Source organism: Aquarana catesbeiana, linkage group LG01, assembly GCF_042186555.1.
Source record: "Aquarana catesbeiana isolate 2022-GZ linkage group LG01, ASM4218655v1, whole genome shotgun sequence".
Classification (NCBI taxonomy): domain Eukaryota; kingdom Metazoa; phylum Chordata; class Amphibia; order Anura; family Ranidae; genus Aquarana; species Aquarana catesbeiana.
Genome location: NC_133324.1, coordinates 341,452,014 through 341,471,368, shown reverse-complemented (window position 1 = coordinate 341,471,368; position 19,355 = coordinate 341,452,014). Strand labels below are relative to the sequence as shown.

Here is a 19,355-nt window from a genome sequence, read left to right as displayed (position 1 = left end):
TTAATTTTGCTTTAGATTTTTTTGACAAATTTTGTTTTACCTACTACGAAAAATTATGTTTACTTTTTAATTTTTTTTATAAGTCAGCCCCAGTATATAATTTTGTATTGTTTGCCATAATGCACAATATTTGATAATGGAATCTTATCGGTTTTGTAGAGCTGGCCTCTGCAAATCTGATATATTAGCATTGTAACTCTACAGAAATGTATGAAAAAAAGAGAATATTTAATTATTACTGTTTTTTTGCAATGACTTATTGAATAACTTGAATGCAAAAATAAAAAAAAATGACTTACTCGGAGTTACTGTTAGCTTAGTACCACTGCCAAATATGAGTTTGTTGGTATTTGTACTAGCCACAGTGTACTATTCCTTTGCAAAAATATGTGTGGCTGACTACATGCAGACATGTTTTATTCATACTTTTTTTATTTCATCATTTATTTTATCCTATGCAGCTAGAGTTGATCCATTAGAGGGGTTTAATTTTGGGTAATATAATGTTTAACCACTTCCGGACCGCCGCACGCCGATGTATGTCCAAACTTTGAAGGGGGATATCGTTGTTATGGCAGCAGCTAGCTGCCATAACCCCGGTATCTCCGTTTTTGCGCGGCGGTCCGCTTTCTGATAAAAGTGGTCCCTGCGGCGGATTCGCCACGAGATCACTTTTATATCTCATATTTAAGAGGTCCTGTCATGCTTTTTTCTATTACAAGGGATGTTTACATTCCTTGTAATAGGAATAAAAGTGACACAATTTTTTTTAAAACAGTGTAAAAATAAATAAAATAATGTAAAATAAATAATAAAAATAACATTTTAAAAAAAAAAAAACCCCGTCCCGACTAGCTAGCACGCAGAAGTGAACGCATACGCAAGTAGCGCCTGCATATGAAAACGGTGGTCAAACCACACATGTGAGGTATCACCGTGACCGGTAGAGCGAGAGCAATAATTCTAGCCCTAGACCTCCTCTGTAACGCAAAACATGCAACCTGTAGAATTTTTTAAACGTCGCCTATAGAGATTTTTGAGGGTAAAAGTTTGACGCCATTCCACGAGCAGGCGCAATTTTGAAGCGTGACATGTTGGGTATCAATTTACTTGGCGTAACATTAGGTTTCACAATATAAAAAAAAATGGGCTAACTTTACTGTTGTCTTATTTTTTTATTCAAAAAAGTGAAATTTTTCCAAAAAAAAGTGCGCTTATAAGACCGCTGCGCAAATACGGTGCAAAAAAAAGTATTGCAACAACTGACATTTTATTCTCTAGGGTGTTAGAAAAAAAATATATAATATTTGGGGGTTATAAGTAATTTTCTAGCAGAAAAAACTGTTTTAAACATGTAAACACCTAAAATCCAAAACAAGGCTGGTCCTTAAGTGGTTTAACTCATTGGTTACACTTTTATCATTCTTCAACTGTTCAAAAATTGTATGTACCGTATTATAATTTCAGTATATTTTAATACTCTTACAGTGTATGATACATGAGAGATCTAGGACTAACGAAACTATTCAAGTTATTCAATAAGTCATTGCAAAGACCAGCAATATTTTACATAACACCTTACTAATTATCAGCAGTCATAATTCTGATCGTTCTCTATGGGTCACTGTAATTCATCAGGACTATTGAAAAGTTATTTTTCAATTGGTTGTTGCATTTGTCACATCGGAATCATCATTATTATAGTCATTATCATATTTTAAAAGTGAATCAGTGCTCAGCAACTTGTTACATTTGTATACAAACACGTCTTGAATATAAGTGACAAAGTAGAAATGGACTCTGTATATTGCTCTAGAATCTGCAGACGAATGTGCCTTATGAAACAGAGTTATATGTGAACATCATTTTTAGTTTTAAGAACAAACATAAGCATCAGTATACATCTCTTCCTTGAAAAATCATCACCTATGTATATTAAAAAAGTGAGAGCACAATATGATCTTACTTGGTATGATTTGAAGCTTTGTGCCTTGGCCAAAGATGAGTTTATATCCTGAGCCACTATATACACACAGTAGTTCACACCATAACAAGAACCAATTTCCATACACATGGTATATTAAACAGTTTGTTCTGCAAAACTAAGCAATGATCATGTAATACTACAATGAAGAATTCATGGTAAATGAATACAGCACACATTTACATTCGCTTGGCATAGCTGAGATTGTGTCTAGCTCCAAGTAAGGATAAATGGGCATTTCCAAAAATGAAATAAAAACAACAAAGCAGGCCAATAGGAGAATTTATATTTTGAAATCATCAAAGCAGCCCTGATGCTCCTCTGCTTTAACTGTTCAACCTCTTACATGCAGGAAAACTGTATACACTACAGGGGGCATGTTAAGAGTAAGCAAAACATATACAATTTATTGTCTTGTACCAATTGAAACTTTAACTTTTAAGATCTTCAAAATGAAGTTGAATAAATACACAGATGATCCAGAATACTAATTTAACTAGCAGAAAAATATTTGATCCTCAAATTCAGTGAGAAAGTTACCACACATAATATGCAGTCATCAGAACAGCAGAATATACTAAAACATCATTCCTAAAATAAAAACAGCTGACATCATACAATGTAAAATTAAATTATGTACAATTAAACTTGTATTTAGTGATAACTACTTTTTTATATGTCTCGTCTTTTCACACATTTAGGTTACTTAAATCAACAATAAGAAAACTTACTTGATAAAACCTGTAGCTTTGTTCCACTCCCAAACACAAGTTTAGCGTTGTTGTTATTATCACAGTGATACGTGCCACAACAAAAAGATTACTGTGGTATGTATTGTAGTCAGCATCACTTTTCTGTGACAATTGAATTATTGTGTAGTAGTTGAGATACATATTATTTACTATGATATTGCCTGGATAATATCAAATCATATTTCATATAGGAAACAATATGTATCACAGCAGGTCCAATTGTTTTTACAATATATTTTACATATTAAAATTTCATACTGCTAAAACATTTTTAGAATCTCCAAACTATGCTCCAAGGTGATCGCAGGAGAAGAATCTTAAGCCACAATGGATCGGAATTGATATGGTGCAGAAATGGACAAAATATTGGCAAATAAATGATTTAGATCATATGGTTTATACCTATGTGTCTTCAAACAGCTGAGTTTTGTTATTTAAAAGCTATTGAGGGAACTTAATCAAAACTAGAGCAGCCAGAATCTGGAGCAGCTGTTCATGGCAGCCAATCAGCTTCTATCTTTAATTTTTCAGTGCTCAACTGAACAAGCTGAAGATAGAAGCTGACTGGTTGCCATGCATAGCTGCTACAGATTTTGTCTGCTACAGTTTTTATAAATTTGCCCCTATATTTTACCACACGAGTCATTTTTAATGACTGGTGTAGTACAAATTCATTGGATTAAGGCCAATGTTGGGTCTCTATTTAAAAAAAAATCAAAGTCTTTAACAAGTAACTACAGACCCATTAGTTTAGTAGTCAGGATGATACTCAAGAGTTTGATAAAAGACCACATAGAAGAGCTTTTGCTAGAAGACAGCATTCTAAGCAAAAGTCAGCATTGATTGAGGAAAGATCGAAACTGTCAAATAAATCAGCTTTCTTTTAATGAGTAGGTAAGCAAAAACAAAGACAAAGAAATGGCTGTGGATATAGTATACTTGGATCTTGCAAGAGTGTTTGACGCAGTTCCTCACTAATGGATGGTTTGTAAGTTAAGGGCTATAGGCTTGGAAAATTCAGCCTGTAAATGTATAGAAAACTGGCAATTCAGAGAGTAGTGATTAATAATTGATACTCTGAATAGCCTAAGGTTATTAGTGGTGTATAGCAAGGCTCAATGTTGGCATCCTTATTTTTTAACCTATTTATAAATTATATAGTGTTGGGAATTGAAAAAGTTCCTATTTCTGTGTTCAGTGTGGTGGCACTATGTAGTTCAATAAAAGCCTTAATGTGTACCTGAATGTACTGTTTTATTGACAATTAGGTGGCAAATGAGGTTTAAAGCTCATCTAGGTATGGTTTTTAGTGCATAGTTACATTGGTCCAGCTTGGACCACTATAAGTGTGCATATTCCATACCTGTGGGGCTTCTGTGGAAACAGAGAAACACTATATTAGTCAGTGCTACTACAGCAATCGCCGCAGTCCTCTGAGTGGAGATTGTGACATTACTGCCCTGCCTCTCCACCTTATCCAATCAGAGCATGCCATGTATTCTTTGAAAAAATACAAGGCATTCTGTGAATGGCAGCCATGCCAAGCAAGTGACCCAGAACACTGCAGAAAGCAACTACTTCAGTGATTCCCCACTCCCACAGCAGTCCCATGGGTATTGAATATGTTTACTTACATTGGTTTAATCGGGACAAATGTAACCATGCAATAAAAATTATCCCAGGAGTTCAGCTTTGATGCTGACAAATGTAAAGGTATGTACTTGGGAGCTAAAAACATACATGCCGCATTCAATTTAGGATGGGTATAACTGGGGTACTCAATGACTGAGAAAGTCCTGTGTTTTCTGGTAAATCATAGACTTAAAGCAGTATTAAACCCTTAGTGTTTTTTTTAGCTTAGCACATTGAGCACAAAAAAACCATTCCCCTATAAACTACAACTTTCAGTGCTGAAACAGGAAACCTGGGGCAGTAATCATGGCACCAGCTTGATAACAGCAAACTCTTGCTCCTAAGTGTAATGTCCGGGTGGTCTATTACTCAAAGGATGATTTCTCTGGCCCTGCTGCCCTCCAGGATAGGGGATATCCTAATAGTCACAGAAAAAAACAGACAATAGGGCGTACCAGCCTAGTGCATTATCCCAAGTATATTTATTGATAAAAACTAAGTTAAAAACTACTCACAAACATGTGGAGAAATATCGCTTGTAAGGCCACCAAATCATGGCAATCAGTCCTGAAACCGACAGTCTCCAGATGGCAAAGGAGAAGACATCAGGGCCTCTGCTTGCTGATGCGTAGGGGTACCTTCTTCCTCAGAGCCTAAGCAGGAACATAAGCAGAGAATAAAAGATGAAGAAGCTGCATACACAGTAAGTGATTAAATCAGCTGCTGAAAGTGCTTACCCACTTCCCGAAGATAGGACATCCATGGAGGTCCTTAGGTTGCAGTGGTTATACCGGGATGATGCCTGAAGCTACAGGCATCATCCTGGTATCGTTTGTCCGCCAGAAATTCTTTTTTTGTAAAAGTCATCCAAGTGGCTGATTAGCCACTGGATTGCTTTTACAGGCAGTGGAAGGGGACATTCCCACCGCCCTCCGGTGCCTCTCTGTGCTCTCCTGTGTGATCGAGGAGCCTGGTATGCAATCCAGCAATTCTGCTGGGTTACCATAAAGCTGGCCATGGGCAAAATGGTCCCCGGCCATCTCTATGGTACTGGGAGGCCGGAAGCGACGTCATGACGTCACTTCCAGTTTTGGCAGATCTAAACACTGCCATTTTTTTTCCGGAAAGTATGTTTTTTGTTTTTTTTATCTCATGCTTTCCATGGTAGAGGAGAGATTTGAGATCTCTCTCTATAAAGAGGACCTGTCATGCCTTATTTCTATCCCAAGGGATGTTTACATTTCTTGTGATAGGAAAAGTGATAAAAAAATAAAGGGACAGTGCAAATAAAAGTAAATATATAATACTTCAAAAATATTTTTTTAAAGCACCCCGTCCCCTCATGCTTGTGTGCAGAAGCAAAAGCATACGTAGGTTGCGCTTGCATATGTAAAGGGTGTTAGCACCACACATGTGAGGTATCCCCAGGAATGTTCGAGCAAAAAATCTAGCATTAAACCTCCTCTGTAACTCTAAAATGGTAACCTGTAAAAAAATTTAAAGTGTCACCTATGGAGATTTTTAAGGATCATAGTTTGGTGCCATTCCACAAGTGTGCACAATTTTAAAGCATGACATTGTTAGGTATCTATTTACTCGGCATCTTTTATATTTTACCAAAAATGGGTTATATATCGTGGGGTTTTTTTTACATTAAAATTCATTAAAGTATATTTTTAAAGTGTAATTTTTCCCAATCATCCAAAATCATTTCCCAAAATCATTGCGCAAATAAAATACTGCGTGACATGAAAAATTGCAACACCCACCATTTTATTCTCTAGGGCCTCTTTTTAAATAAATAAATATATATAAAATGTTTGGGGGTTCTGGGTACTTTTCTAGCAAAAAAAAATATGATTTTTACATGTAGGAGAGAAGTGCCAGAATTGGCCCGATAGGGAAGTAGTTAAGAACTGATTGTTTGATATTCACTTTCATATCATTTTAATAACAGAATGCATTGCCAATCTGCATCAACACATTTTCTTTTATTAAAAAAGTATAAACTCCAGAGAAAAAGAGATATATTTAATCCCCTGTATAAAGCATCAGCAATCCAGTTTTGGGCACCAGTTCACAAAAATGATATTGGGAAGCTGGAGAGAGTGCAGAGAAGGGCAACCAAGTTAAAAGAGGCATGAAGAACTTCATATATGATGAAAGATTAGTTGAATTGGGTTTATTCTCCCAAGAAAAGAGGCATTTAAGAGGGATATGATTACAATACATCATTGGGAGGTGGCTGCCTAAACCTGGAAAAAACAGCCTCCTCCCGATAATGTCAATCAGGAAGATGTTGGCATAGAATCTAAACAGTGCCAGTCGAGGAGCAGATCACAGCAGGACAAAGCTAGATATGCCAGGTGTGTGAATATCTGAATTGAGAACAATGAGGTTACTTAACCTCATCATACGGAAAGGCTTCTTCACATTAAGATCTGTAAAAATGTGGAATAGATTCCCTCAGGAACTAGTTCTAGCCAGCTAAGTTAATTGTTTTAAAATAATGCAGGACTATAACTGGCTGTTAACATTTACAAGTAATAAAACCTGAGGTTGTCAATCCAGGGAACATCAAATTGCCTTAGGGGATCAATAAGGAATCTTATTCTTTTGTTTTCTTTTATCAACCTGCCTAGCTATGTAACTACTGACCTAGGTGCACTCTGTGGATATCTAGGTAATCCAAGGAAGTTTAAAAAGACTGTTCGGTTTTTGGTCCTCCACCATTGTTTGTCAGGGTCACCACTAAAACACAAGGGCACCTTATTGCTTTGAAGCAGGCTGGCAGTCATTCAACATATATCTTACTGTACTGCAACACCAATAGATGGTACTGATATGGGCTGTATTAATACAGTGAGATGTTTTGCTATGAGGAAGGATTCAGCCGAAATGCGTTTCAGATGTATTTCAGATGTAGCCCTGCTGTTAGTGCTCAATAAAGCAATATAAGAAGAAGCATTTATGATGCCAGAATTTTTCATTTATCAGATGTTTTGCAGGAACCTATTACATATAATGTATTTGAAACCTTTGTAAGTAGTTGTTGCATTTTGTTATGTGTTCTTAATAATACCAATTTATTCTTTTTGAATACCATTTTTTTTTCATGCATTTTTTTCAAGACTTTTTTCAAGATGCTTTTATTTGGTAGATTGTTTTAATAAATGTTCTTAATGTAATCAAAATTATTAGAAAAATAGGAAAAACATTTAAAAAGCAATATTTTCATAATAATAATATATTCCCCTAGTTATCCAGTTTGTTCAGTTTGTTACCCCATAATTGTATAGATTTTGAAACCTTAGGTACATAAGATGTACATATAATACTGGTGTATGGTTGAAAAATAAGTGTATAGATTTCTAGATTAAAAGGGGTTTGGCTTTATCACAAGCTATATTCAATGCTTTAACCTTCAAAGCATTAAAACATTCCTAATAAAATTGCAAACAACAAGCTGCAAAAAACACACAGAAGGGCGTGAATATCTGTTGCATAAATAAATTTATTGAATCCAAAAAGACAAATGGATACTCACATGCTGTACAAAAAAATAAAACTAAGGCTAGCCATCCACGGTTCGAATCTCGGCTGGTTCAGCAGGAACTGCCCCAGATTCAAACCATTATTAGGCAGGCTGAATGTACTAAGTTGATCGATCGATCAACTTGGGTACAACCAGCTTGCTGGGTTCCTTTCTGATTATCGCAAGTGGCTGCTATAGCCGCTAGCGATATACACTGTCTTCTCCCAGCGAGGACGGCTTCTCCTGCCCACCTTAGCCCCCCTTCCGGGAGGAAGACAATTGCTGATTCCCCTGTCAGCGCTGTCTGCCTTGATGGGGGAAACCTGTGGCTGCAGAAAAGAACTTAGCACCATGTATGGCCAGCCTTACTTATCCTTGTGTTAAAGATTTGTGAATTTAGCCTACTTTATTGTTTAAGCAGTCAAGACTACCTCCCAAAAAAAGGATAATGTTGATAACATAAGATAATCCAGAACACTGAGTAAGGTTTAAAAGCTTTTTTGAGAAAAGAAATAAAGCTTACACTGTTTGTGCATGCACCACATGTCGCTTAAACTTATGTAAGGATCTAGATGTCCATACATAGTAAAATATTTACCCTTCCATGACCATATACCAGTAATCAGAGCTAGGGATAAAATGTAGTTTTGTATGTCATTTTTCTCTTTTCTCACAATTTTGCCTGTAAAATACAGATCCTTGTATCTGCTCTGGAAATAAGGAAAAGTTATTGCTGCAGGCAGATAGAAAGAAAGTGTGTTACTGTAACAAAGTAGGAAGCTTTCCCTGTGTTTTCTTCTTTTAACTAATCATGCAAATCACCCAAAGAATGGTTCCCAATTTGTCCTTCCAGACTTGAGACTCCTATATGCAGCCTGGTCCCTGAAGTGAGTGCTCCCCCAGAGCATGACCTAGGGTTGATTTACTAAAGTTATAACGACTTTACTTTGCAGAATGAATATTTACTGAGAATAGAATATAAAGGAACATGTTCACTTGAATCAATCATTAATTGTAAGAAAAAAAAACTTCTGTCTTTATTGTTACCTTGCACATAACTGGGTATTTAAATAAAATGCAGTATCAATTTAATACCCGAGATAAGTGAACATTCATTTTGGAAAGGGGATGTGTCAGAACACAGTATATTTACTATAGGAGCAAACATTCATGGTTTTTTTTCTTTTGAGCATGGAAGAGACATTAATATTTAGTCAGAGGTATTCCCTAATCAGGTTAACATCCACTGTCTTGCAGGTAGATGATCCAAGTAAATCTTTTTTTTTTCTTTTTTTTTTACCACTCTGTTTAATAAGAGGCATGTATTACTTGTTAGTGCCCAATCCTGCATATTTGTTTTAGATTTGGTACCACAGATATGTTCATGTACCTGTTAGCCAAAATGTAGATTAGATAAGGTTTTTGTATCTAATAGAGGGAATAGAAATTGCTGGGCTGATTTACTAAAGGATCCAAGACTCTTTACACAATAAAATGTGTTGTCAGTTATTACATTATTCTAGGCGTTTAAACTTTATAGGAGTCTTGGCAGTGATATGCCTAGGAAATTCAGGCACTTACATATTCAACAAAGTGTGAATATGTTAACAGTAAAGCAATAAAACAATAAGAGTTTTATTTTATTAAAAATAGACCACTGTAAGATATAGTCTTATTAACCATGGCCATTGCATTTAACACCATAGTCCTTACATTGCATTACTGAATAAGCTCAAAAAATGAATGTGACCTCTCTTTATTACTTTCTACATAAAGTCATTATGATAGCCTGCTTGTGGCAATGCTTAATAATGTAATAAGATGAAAGGTAATAACAAACTAAGGGCTATATTATTTTTTTAAATAGAACATTTATTTGTAACATTGTAAATAAACATATTTTTATGAAATATTTGACAGCTATGTTTACATTTTACAAACTTTACATACATAATACCACAAACATACATGTAACATTCATTTTAGTCAAGTGAATCGTGAAGCTGAAAAAATAATACACTAATTGCTTTTTGATAGCAATATTAACTGATGGTTGACATGGAACTGGCAGAAATAAAAAAACTGAGATTAACAGAGATTTTATAAAAATCCACTTATAAATGGAAGAGTATCTATACAAGTAATCATACGATCTATTTAAAATAACAAACATTTCTGAAAAATAAAGTTATTATATGGTAAGAATATGTAAAGAATATGAACTGTATATATTATCTATTCATTGTTGTGACATTTCAAAGAATATAATTTTTTTGTTGATGTTATAAGATTTACAAGAGTTTACTTTTCATCTTTAGGAACAAATAGTTTGTTGCATATTAATGTTATCACAACAATAGGTATACTTCCCTAATAGCTTACACTACAAAATATCTGTATGTGCATTCACGCCTTGATCTGGGCTCAACTTCCCAACTCCCACAATTCAAAGTGCATTTATCTATAGGTTGCTGGGGTACCTTGGAGAAGCATTAGCAATAACTGAAGTCATGTACATTTTTTTTTATATAATAATAGCTTTGATGTATTTACATATGTATAATTCTATAGGTATTATAAGTACAGCATAACAACATGTATCCAAATCCAGTTCATAGAGATGATAGTCCATATGTCCAGAATATCGATTCCTGTTAGGGAACAGGAACATATGATTACAATAGGAAATTCACAATAAACTTAATCAAAATACATCTTTAAACTCACATAATAAAAATGTAAATTCACATTAACTCACATTTTAAACATCATGCAATTTACTAAAGAAAAAGAGAACATCCAGTTAGCTAGTGAATAAACAACCAATCATGTGCAAAGTAAAATCCCTTTTTTTTTTACATATGCACATGATTTAGTGTTCTGAGGGAACCTATTCTTTTGACTGAGTGAATATTATTTTCTTCTTTAGTAAATCAAGCGTAATCCTTAGCAAAGGGCATATATGTAAATAGACTGAAGCTATATTTACGTTCATAAACCAATCATGTGCTAGCAAAATTCTGTTTTTTTTCCATTCACTACTGAATATTTACTTCTGTTTAAAATGTCAAAATATTATCTACGGGATTATTTAATGTTGTCTATGAAGTAACATTTTTTATGAAAGTGTTAATGTACTAAAGAATGTTAACTTTACAAAACGAATGTTCACTTTGCCTGGTAAATAAAATAGAACTCTGTTCACTTTAGTCCCCTAATCATTTGCAAACAAAGTTCTTTTTTAAAATTACTCACACGTTTGGCTAAGCAGAAAATGTGAATAATGTGAAGTTGAGTTAACTTCAATCATCCAATAATTTGCAAGCAAAAAGTACATATATTTTTAAAAATTTCCATACCACATGATTTGGTAGTCAGAGCAAATCCAACTTTGCCTTATTCACTAAGCTAAATTAAATTTTTTTGCTAAGTGAACAGAACTTTACAAAATCAACACTAAAAGGGCTTGGTGTCAATCAGTAATCCTCTATGAACATTAGGACTAATCAGTGCCCGTAGAAATAGCACCAAAACAAATATAAACATTCTCTTTCATCTATACTCATATCCTAAATAGGTACTAGATGAAATAGGGAAGTAGTCTCCAACAGTATTACCTACCTTAATATGACCAAACTCGTGCGGTTATTATGAGATTGAATACAATAGCTTTGCCTGTTAAAATCCTCAACCCAAACACTTTTAGAGATATTATGTTCAAGCTTGGATCTGTAAGGAAAAAAGAAACATTATAATGTCTTTGGTGGATACTAGATGTTAAATCACTTAAATAAACACATTCACTTTGCCCATTCAGAGCTCCCTCATCATCTCTCCACTAGAGCAATCGCACTTTTCAAAGCTCTGGTGTTAGAGTTTAGACAGAGACAGACAAATTAAATGACTGGTGATTGGCTATTTAGGCACAAGCACTTTCATAAAGGGCAGTCACCTGCTCCTCCATACCTGAAAACACATCTGCATTAACAAGGGTTCAGAAGTGTGAGGGGTGAGTCAGCGTGGCTGCATAACTTTGTATGCCTTGAATGTTGGCTTTGTGCAGACACTGTCGTTTTGTCCTGACTGGGAGAATGCCTCTTGAAAGATTTTTCTTGTGGCCTCCAGAAGCAAGGAGGCTGATTTACTAAAGGAGTTGAAAATTATCCAATCATGTAAAAGCACATAATTAGGTATTCAATATGAACAGGAATTTGCTGTTCACATGATTGGGTACTTGTAGTGAATATTCACCAATTTATTGTGGGAACATTCTCAACTACTTTACTTAACCTCCCTGACAGTATGATTATTTCAGATTTTTGGTGCTGAAAGCGGTACCATTATTTGCATGGAAATTTGGCGTTTTATATTGTAGGTCTGTAATTCTTAGGAATACACGCTTAAATCTATCCAAACAAGAGTCTAGTAGACATCCCGGGTATGATACAGTTTGAAACACTAAATCGTAAATTATAATATAATAAATAACTATAAATAATTATAAGATATAATAATAACAATGATTCAATAATGTTATCAAATCAAAAACACTGAAATTTGCTCAGTTGCAGAATTGTCGCTGTCGTTACTTTCAGTGTTTGATGACGGATTTCTCCACAAATCGCTATCGCTCAATTCTGCAAGTGATTCTAATTTATTATCGCTGTTTTGTAGCTGGTCTAAACCTGCTTTTGATGTAAAGGGACTGTTTTGGTTGCTATGGACAATCTCCAGTTTCCAGGCAAAAAGAACAGTTTTTATAATATAAAACTGCATGCGGGGCACTGGAGAAACCACTAGGGACAAAAGGGAGTTGAAATAAATTGATACAGTAATGTAATCTGTAAGATTACAGTGTAATGTATGTGTATTGTGTTTTTTACTTTTTTGAATTTGGTGCCGTTCTCCGTCCCTGTGCGTCACAACGCTCGCAGGGAATGGAGCCCAGGCACTGTGATGAATCGAGCGGAGGACGGCTCGCTCACACTGCAGGGAGACATCGCAGGGTCCTGGGGACAAGGTAAGTAAGCTCTTCCTGGATCCTGCGATGCGATCCCAAGTCTGGCTCAGGGTTACCGCTTTTGGTATGGAAAATCCACCCCGAGACTTGGGAATACCGCCAGGGAGGTTAACCTGCCTCAAGAGCTCAGTGTTTGAGTGCCTTCAGTCTGCATACAACTGTACCAATACTGGAAAGGTCTCATATTCCCTGTCATATTTTTAGCATATTTGTAACTCAACAAGATTCCATTTCCAATTGAAATATTTCTTTTGGTTGGAGGGCCAATCTTTCTTTATGAAAACCTCAGTTTACATTATTTCTTGTTACTAAAATACCTCCATGTTAACCTTATTTTGTGCCTTAGTTAATGTTGTTTGTGACAAATTAAAGTTTTAAAGCCAATATTTAAGAATGTAATTTGTTAATGTATTTGGGAAAGAGGAAAGAACACACCAGCTCCATACGTCATACAAACTTGACAGGGGGGGGTGTTATGGGGGGTTTATACACACACACAGTGGGGTTGATCTACTAAAACTGAAGAGTGGAAAATCTGGCGAAACTCTGCATAGAAATTAATCAGCTTTCAGTTTTTTATTGTCAAAGCTTATGATTGGCTACCATGCACAGCTGCCCCATTCTTTGCACTCTCCAGTTTCCTAGACCTTTGTGCTAATATCATGTAACATAACATATGGGGGGTTGTATTAAATCTTCAGGGCTAAAAAGATTTTTAAACATATATAAAAAAAATCAAAAACAGCTCTTGCAGCAAAAAGGTTAAAAGAAAAACACATTTTTATTCTAAAGCTTTAACAAGCATGTTTGTAATTGTGTCACAGAATTAATTCACACTTTTAGAGATTCAGGAATTAGTGCTACCTTATCTGAAAAGTGAACTTCTGTAAAAATGTTTTAATTCCTGCTAACAAACTCTCTTTAAGAATAAATATTTTGATGTAAACATAATATTACCCTATGAGATGTTTGTCCTTGCACCAGTAATGTTACAAATTAGAGGAAAATTGGTATTCTTGAATAATAGATGAATAATACATGAGCTGTCACAAAACAGTTTACTCAATAGAGAGTTAGAAAGGAGTGGCTACAATTACATTTTTAATGACAGAGCTACAATAGAATATTGTGAAAAATTAACTTACTTGTTTGGAAATTTGTATCGCTGTCTGATGACGAGCAAGTCTTCTCAGTGTTATCTGAAAAATAAAATAAGTTAGATTACAGCCAAATTCCACAATGTTACGCATAACAGCTCCAACTTTATATGTAATCATAATATAGCTTAGGCGGGTTACCTCTGACCTCTACATCCACAAGTTACTTTCAAAGAAACATCTTTCTAGACCTTCTAAATTACTGATGTGTGGGTCAGGACAATGTTTGTGGCTGTCAGATAGCTGGATTATTAGACTTGGACATATATGGATGGCTGCAATATAAAATATATGTGGATCTGGTAAGATGCACACTAGTGTTCCCTCCCATCAACTATGAAGACTGTCTGATTTCTGTGCAGATACTGACTGGCCGGTATGGGAGAGATGGCAACATAGGAACTAAAAGTACATGTCTATACAGCAAAAAAATGCTCAGTCATAAACCATTTAATTGATTACTACTTTAGTCTACCCTAAAATTCATTGCCCATAATTAAGTTAGATACCTAAACTTTTATGTGTTCCTTATAGTAATGCTGTGGAAGGTCTCAGGGCTGAACAGGGACCGGTATTATTTTTGGCATTTATTATATTCTAATAATGGTTTTGGGGTGCTATATTCTGCCTTTATATTCTATTTTTATTTTGGGGTTATAGCCAATATTTACTTAGCCATATAGAAACTTGACTTTTTATATATGTTTCTCTGCCAGCTCTTTGCACTGTTTGTAGGAGAGGGCAAGCAGATAATGGGATCAATTTATTAAAGGAATACAACATTTTCACTATCCAGTAAAAAAGTAAAGTTAGTAAAAAAAAAAAAGATTTGCTTTGAAAATTAAATTAAGTGAATATGACATTTATTAAGAAAACATTTACTAATCATCTAATTAATCCTTTAGTTAATATCTGTAGGCTGCAGACAGTTTTATTTTAGTAAGACAATGTTTACCAAAAATTTAGCAACCTACAGGAATCAGGTCATCCAATGATCCAACCAGGAGTTACACTTTAGTAACCCCTTTACCTGTTATTAGGAATTGGACATGAGTGATAATATATGTTATACTAATTTTGTATTTATAATGCAAACAATAAATTATTGGTGACATCCAGTATCTATAAATGGATATCTTAGTCTATATGAATGTACTTTTTTGGGGGTTTTTTTTAAGCAAAAGTGCACTGTGGTTTAATTACCTGTGTCAGATTTTGAATTGTCAGTCCCATTACAGGTAACATCTCTATTGTTATGATCCCATATGACTGCACTGTATCTCCAGACATCATTTGTTGACTTGTCCAACACAGCCTTGTCTTTCAGATTTTCAACGTTCTCATTAATCGTAACAGTTTGGTTGGGGTTTGAAAAATCTGTGAAAAGACACACAGAATTTGGCAGATTTGCATCCTGTGTAGAAGATTTCAATTTGTACACGGAGGATTTTTCTTGCTGTGTTTCTGCAAATAAAAGAAAAGATGAAATTGAGTATCTAATTTATGTTCAAAGTTATCAGGACATCTATTTATATTTAATAAACATCTTAACGATTAAGCATTATCTAGATATTTGTCTTTTGTAGTTGTGATTGTATTTTTTCAGTTCATACAAACATTGTGTTTAAACTTTCTTGCCTATTATCTCAACACTGTCACATGTTTTACTTAATCAGTGTTATTCTTACACAATTTATTCATATATTATCTCCATAAACATGCCTAGATTTTAAATCATAAAATGCAGGTAAAGTCCACTACTGCAAAAACTGAGATGTCACGCTGCCTCATGAGCCGGTATATCCAAAAGCTGGATAAAATATTATGTATGATATGAACAGAAACAGATTCTGATAATCTAGATTAGCTATATAAAAACGCGTATAACAACCGTAGTTATAACTTTAAGATATGGGTTATGCAGAGCTCTAATGTTGGCCATGCAAGCATTACTTAACTGGCAACTTCAACCTATTTCAATGAGTTTTCACTGCAAAAATTAATAAATGCAACCTACTATCAATAGGTTTTCTTCAACACCATGAAATAATCTTTTGCATTGTTTTCGATTGGTGGCAGGCCACCTCAATCCATTGGTTGTTATTGCAATTAATAGTTGGTTGAAAATGGTTACAATTGCTTGAAAAGGTGTATGTGGCTTAATTCTATACCACTTGACAACACTAGCAGTGTAGTTCCTTGGCCAAATGTGACCTTATTAGCGCCATAATCAACACAGTGCTTACCACCCCAGCATAAACACTAGAGTATAAACATAATGAGTGACACTCAAAGCCAGTACACCATTATTTTGTGTATCAAAAACTAAATTAGATATATACATAATAATATATATACAATAATATACAATATAAGACATGCTATATACAGATATATTACTTTTTGTAGACACACGCAAAAGATACCATACATTACTAATTCTCATATGAGAGAACCAGCCACATAAGACTTTCTTAGAGTAACAGACAGAATAGTTCCTCTGGCAAATATTGGTTTCCTTAGACCCTCATAATCACAGTGTTACACTTACTTACATTCTGGGCCTACTGAAACAGCAATGATATGCAATAATGTTCTATTACCTAGGACTACCACTTTTTTAAATAGATTCTTGCTAGGGCGGGCGAGGTTTTTTGTTTTTTAATTCCCACAGTTCAGCTTTAAATATAACATTTGGTAAATAGACTTTTGGGATGATTTAATGCAGATACAAAAAGGTGATGATTTATTGCCCATACAAATTAAGTACATACCAGGTTTACCTTTACACTTGTTCCTAAACCAATAATGAGATTACTATTACTGCTATAATCACACAGTGCTAAACACACATGCATTAAAGGAAACCTGTACTGAAAGAAATATGGGGCTTCCATTGCTGACCCTCTTGTGAAAATTATAATTGACTTGCCTCTTTATGGCTTCAGTATTTCTACACTAACAATGTATTTCGACACTAACCATGTAAAGTTAGGTTAGAACACTCCTGATCAGCATACTTGTGCCACATTAGTGACTCAAAAACTAACTCATAAGAGACAGTCAATTAGAATTCTCAAAAGAAAAGGTCAGCAATGATAGCCAATGTATTTTTATCCCTGAAGATTTCCTTTAAATTCTATTTCTCATGATGACTAATAGTAGTTTTGAGAAAAATACTTCTGTAAGAACTCTTTTTTGCCCATGTCTTAAAGGTTGTATATACATATATATGTACTCATCCAATTATCTGTACCCGGCAAGTTTATATTAGTGTTTGCTACATCATTCCTCAAGGACAAAAGTATGTTTTTCAGCTCATTCATAGAGCCACAGGTGACAAAATCATTGAGAACTTTATAACATATGCTGCTACTTGGAAGTTTGGAAATGACAGCTAGTGACCACTAAAGATTTGTACAGTCAGACAAATACAGCATCATAATGGATTGGCTGAAATGTGCTCCTGCCACAGTTTGCAAGGAGATTAGTTAAAAAAAACACAGGTATGCTTTGAACACACTGGACATATTATTGTGCCTATGCAGCTCACCCCTATTATGAACTATATATACTGGATACATATATATATATATATATATATATATATATGTATATATATATATATTGTATACGTTTTAATGTATTATAAAGCTTACCTGTAATAATTGTCAGTTTTGGATACACCAATTTGTATATATATATATATATATATATATATACTTGATTTGATTGTAGCCGTATTAGTGCAATTAGATATATATATATCTATATATATCTATCTATATATATACACAGATATATATAGATAGATATATATAGATATATATATCTATCTATATATATACATATCTCACTCTCTTTCTCTCTCTCTCTCTCTCTCTCTATATATATATATAGAGAGAGAGAGAGAGAGAGAGAGAGAGAGAGAGAGAGAGAGAGAACATTTTTCTTTACTATAATTTGTGTGTAAATATTTTCAGTATTAAAAAGGATCATTGATAAAATGGAAACTTACCTGGCTTCACTACAAGTTTGGTTCCCTTTCCAAATGTTAGTTTATCATAAGTATTATCACAGTGATAGATGGCATAGCAAGAACAGCCATCCATTTTTGTCTGCCCCTCTTTGCTAGAAAAATATTAACTTGCTTTTGCGTTCATTCTTAAATAAACTAAATATTTGTTTTGTCATTTTTTGTTATGGGCATTCTAACATTGCAGTGGTATTGCACATGGTACGTATGTGAAGAATATTAGTTCATCATACTGATTTATTTTTCTTTCTTTTAAGGGCAAACATTTTCCCCTAGTACCAAGACATTTGCAAGCCATATTGGATGTGTAATAGAGCCTCCTAAAAGTTTGATGTCCTTACAATAACTCTAGCAGTATCATCTTATATAGATGATGTTCAAAAATGACCTTGCTTGTAACCTACTGATGGAAAGGAACATTGACATACACTCAGCTTGTCAATCTTGGAAGCAGAACAGCCTTAAGGGGAAACTTTTCTTTCAATATATAGCTTTCTCTACTGACCATTACTGCCTAACCTGGGTAAAAATTTAGATTTACTGGTAAATCACAAATGGTTGTTGCAGTGACAGCTGGTTAACTATACTTTTTTTATTTATTTTGATGTGTATTTATATATTTTCATATTTATTTATTTATTTTAATATAAATGTTTACATTTATACTTTAATCTGTTTTGAAATGTATTTATAATTTTTTTTGTTTTTAAGTGGCATGGGGAAAAAGTTAGAACCCCAGTCAGTTTTTTTGTTATCTGGGTCTTTGTTAAGTGAATCAATAAAGTTTTACCAATATAATTATTATGTTAGGGACATCCTTAGTATTTGTTATCTATAATGTTTAGGATGCTCAGGCTTTATAAATAAATACATTTTCTGAGCGTAATTAGAAAATTAACGAATACTAATAACAACAATAATGATAACAATATAAATAACTTTTAAAATGCACCAATCTTCTGCCTACATGACCTCCCACTGCTTTTATGTGGGAAGACTGCAGCACCTATACACTTGTTTTCCCAGCAGTGCTACTCAGAGCATCTACTGAGACATATAAAAAAAACTTTATTTGGTGGCATGATTAACCTGTTCATTTAATAACTAATTCATTTAATAACTTATATATGTATATATATATATATATATATATATATATATATATATATATATATATATATATATATATATATATATATATATATATATATATACATATATACATATATATATATATAT

The 19,355-nt window shown here is 34.1% G+C and overlaps 1 gene segment (V, D, J or C); it reads right to left on the bottom strand.

Moving 5' to 3' along the window:
- Positions 1 to 9,754: 9,754 nt before the first annotated feature.
- On the bottom strand, positions 9,755 to 18,207 carry LOC141145387 (T cell receptor alpha chain constant-like). The segment is given in 5 exon segments: positions 9,755 to 10,554; positions 11,525 to 11,632; positions 14,069 to 14,122; positions 15,284 to 15,544; positions 18,099 to 18,207. Coding segments are annotated over 4 exon segments (516 nt in total).
- Positions 18,208 to 19,355: the final 1,148 nt, after the last annotated feature.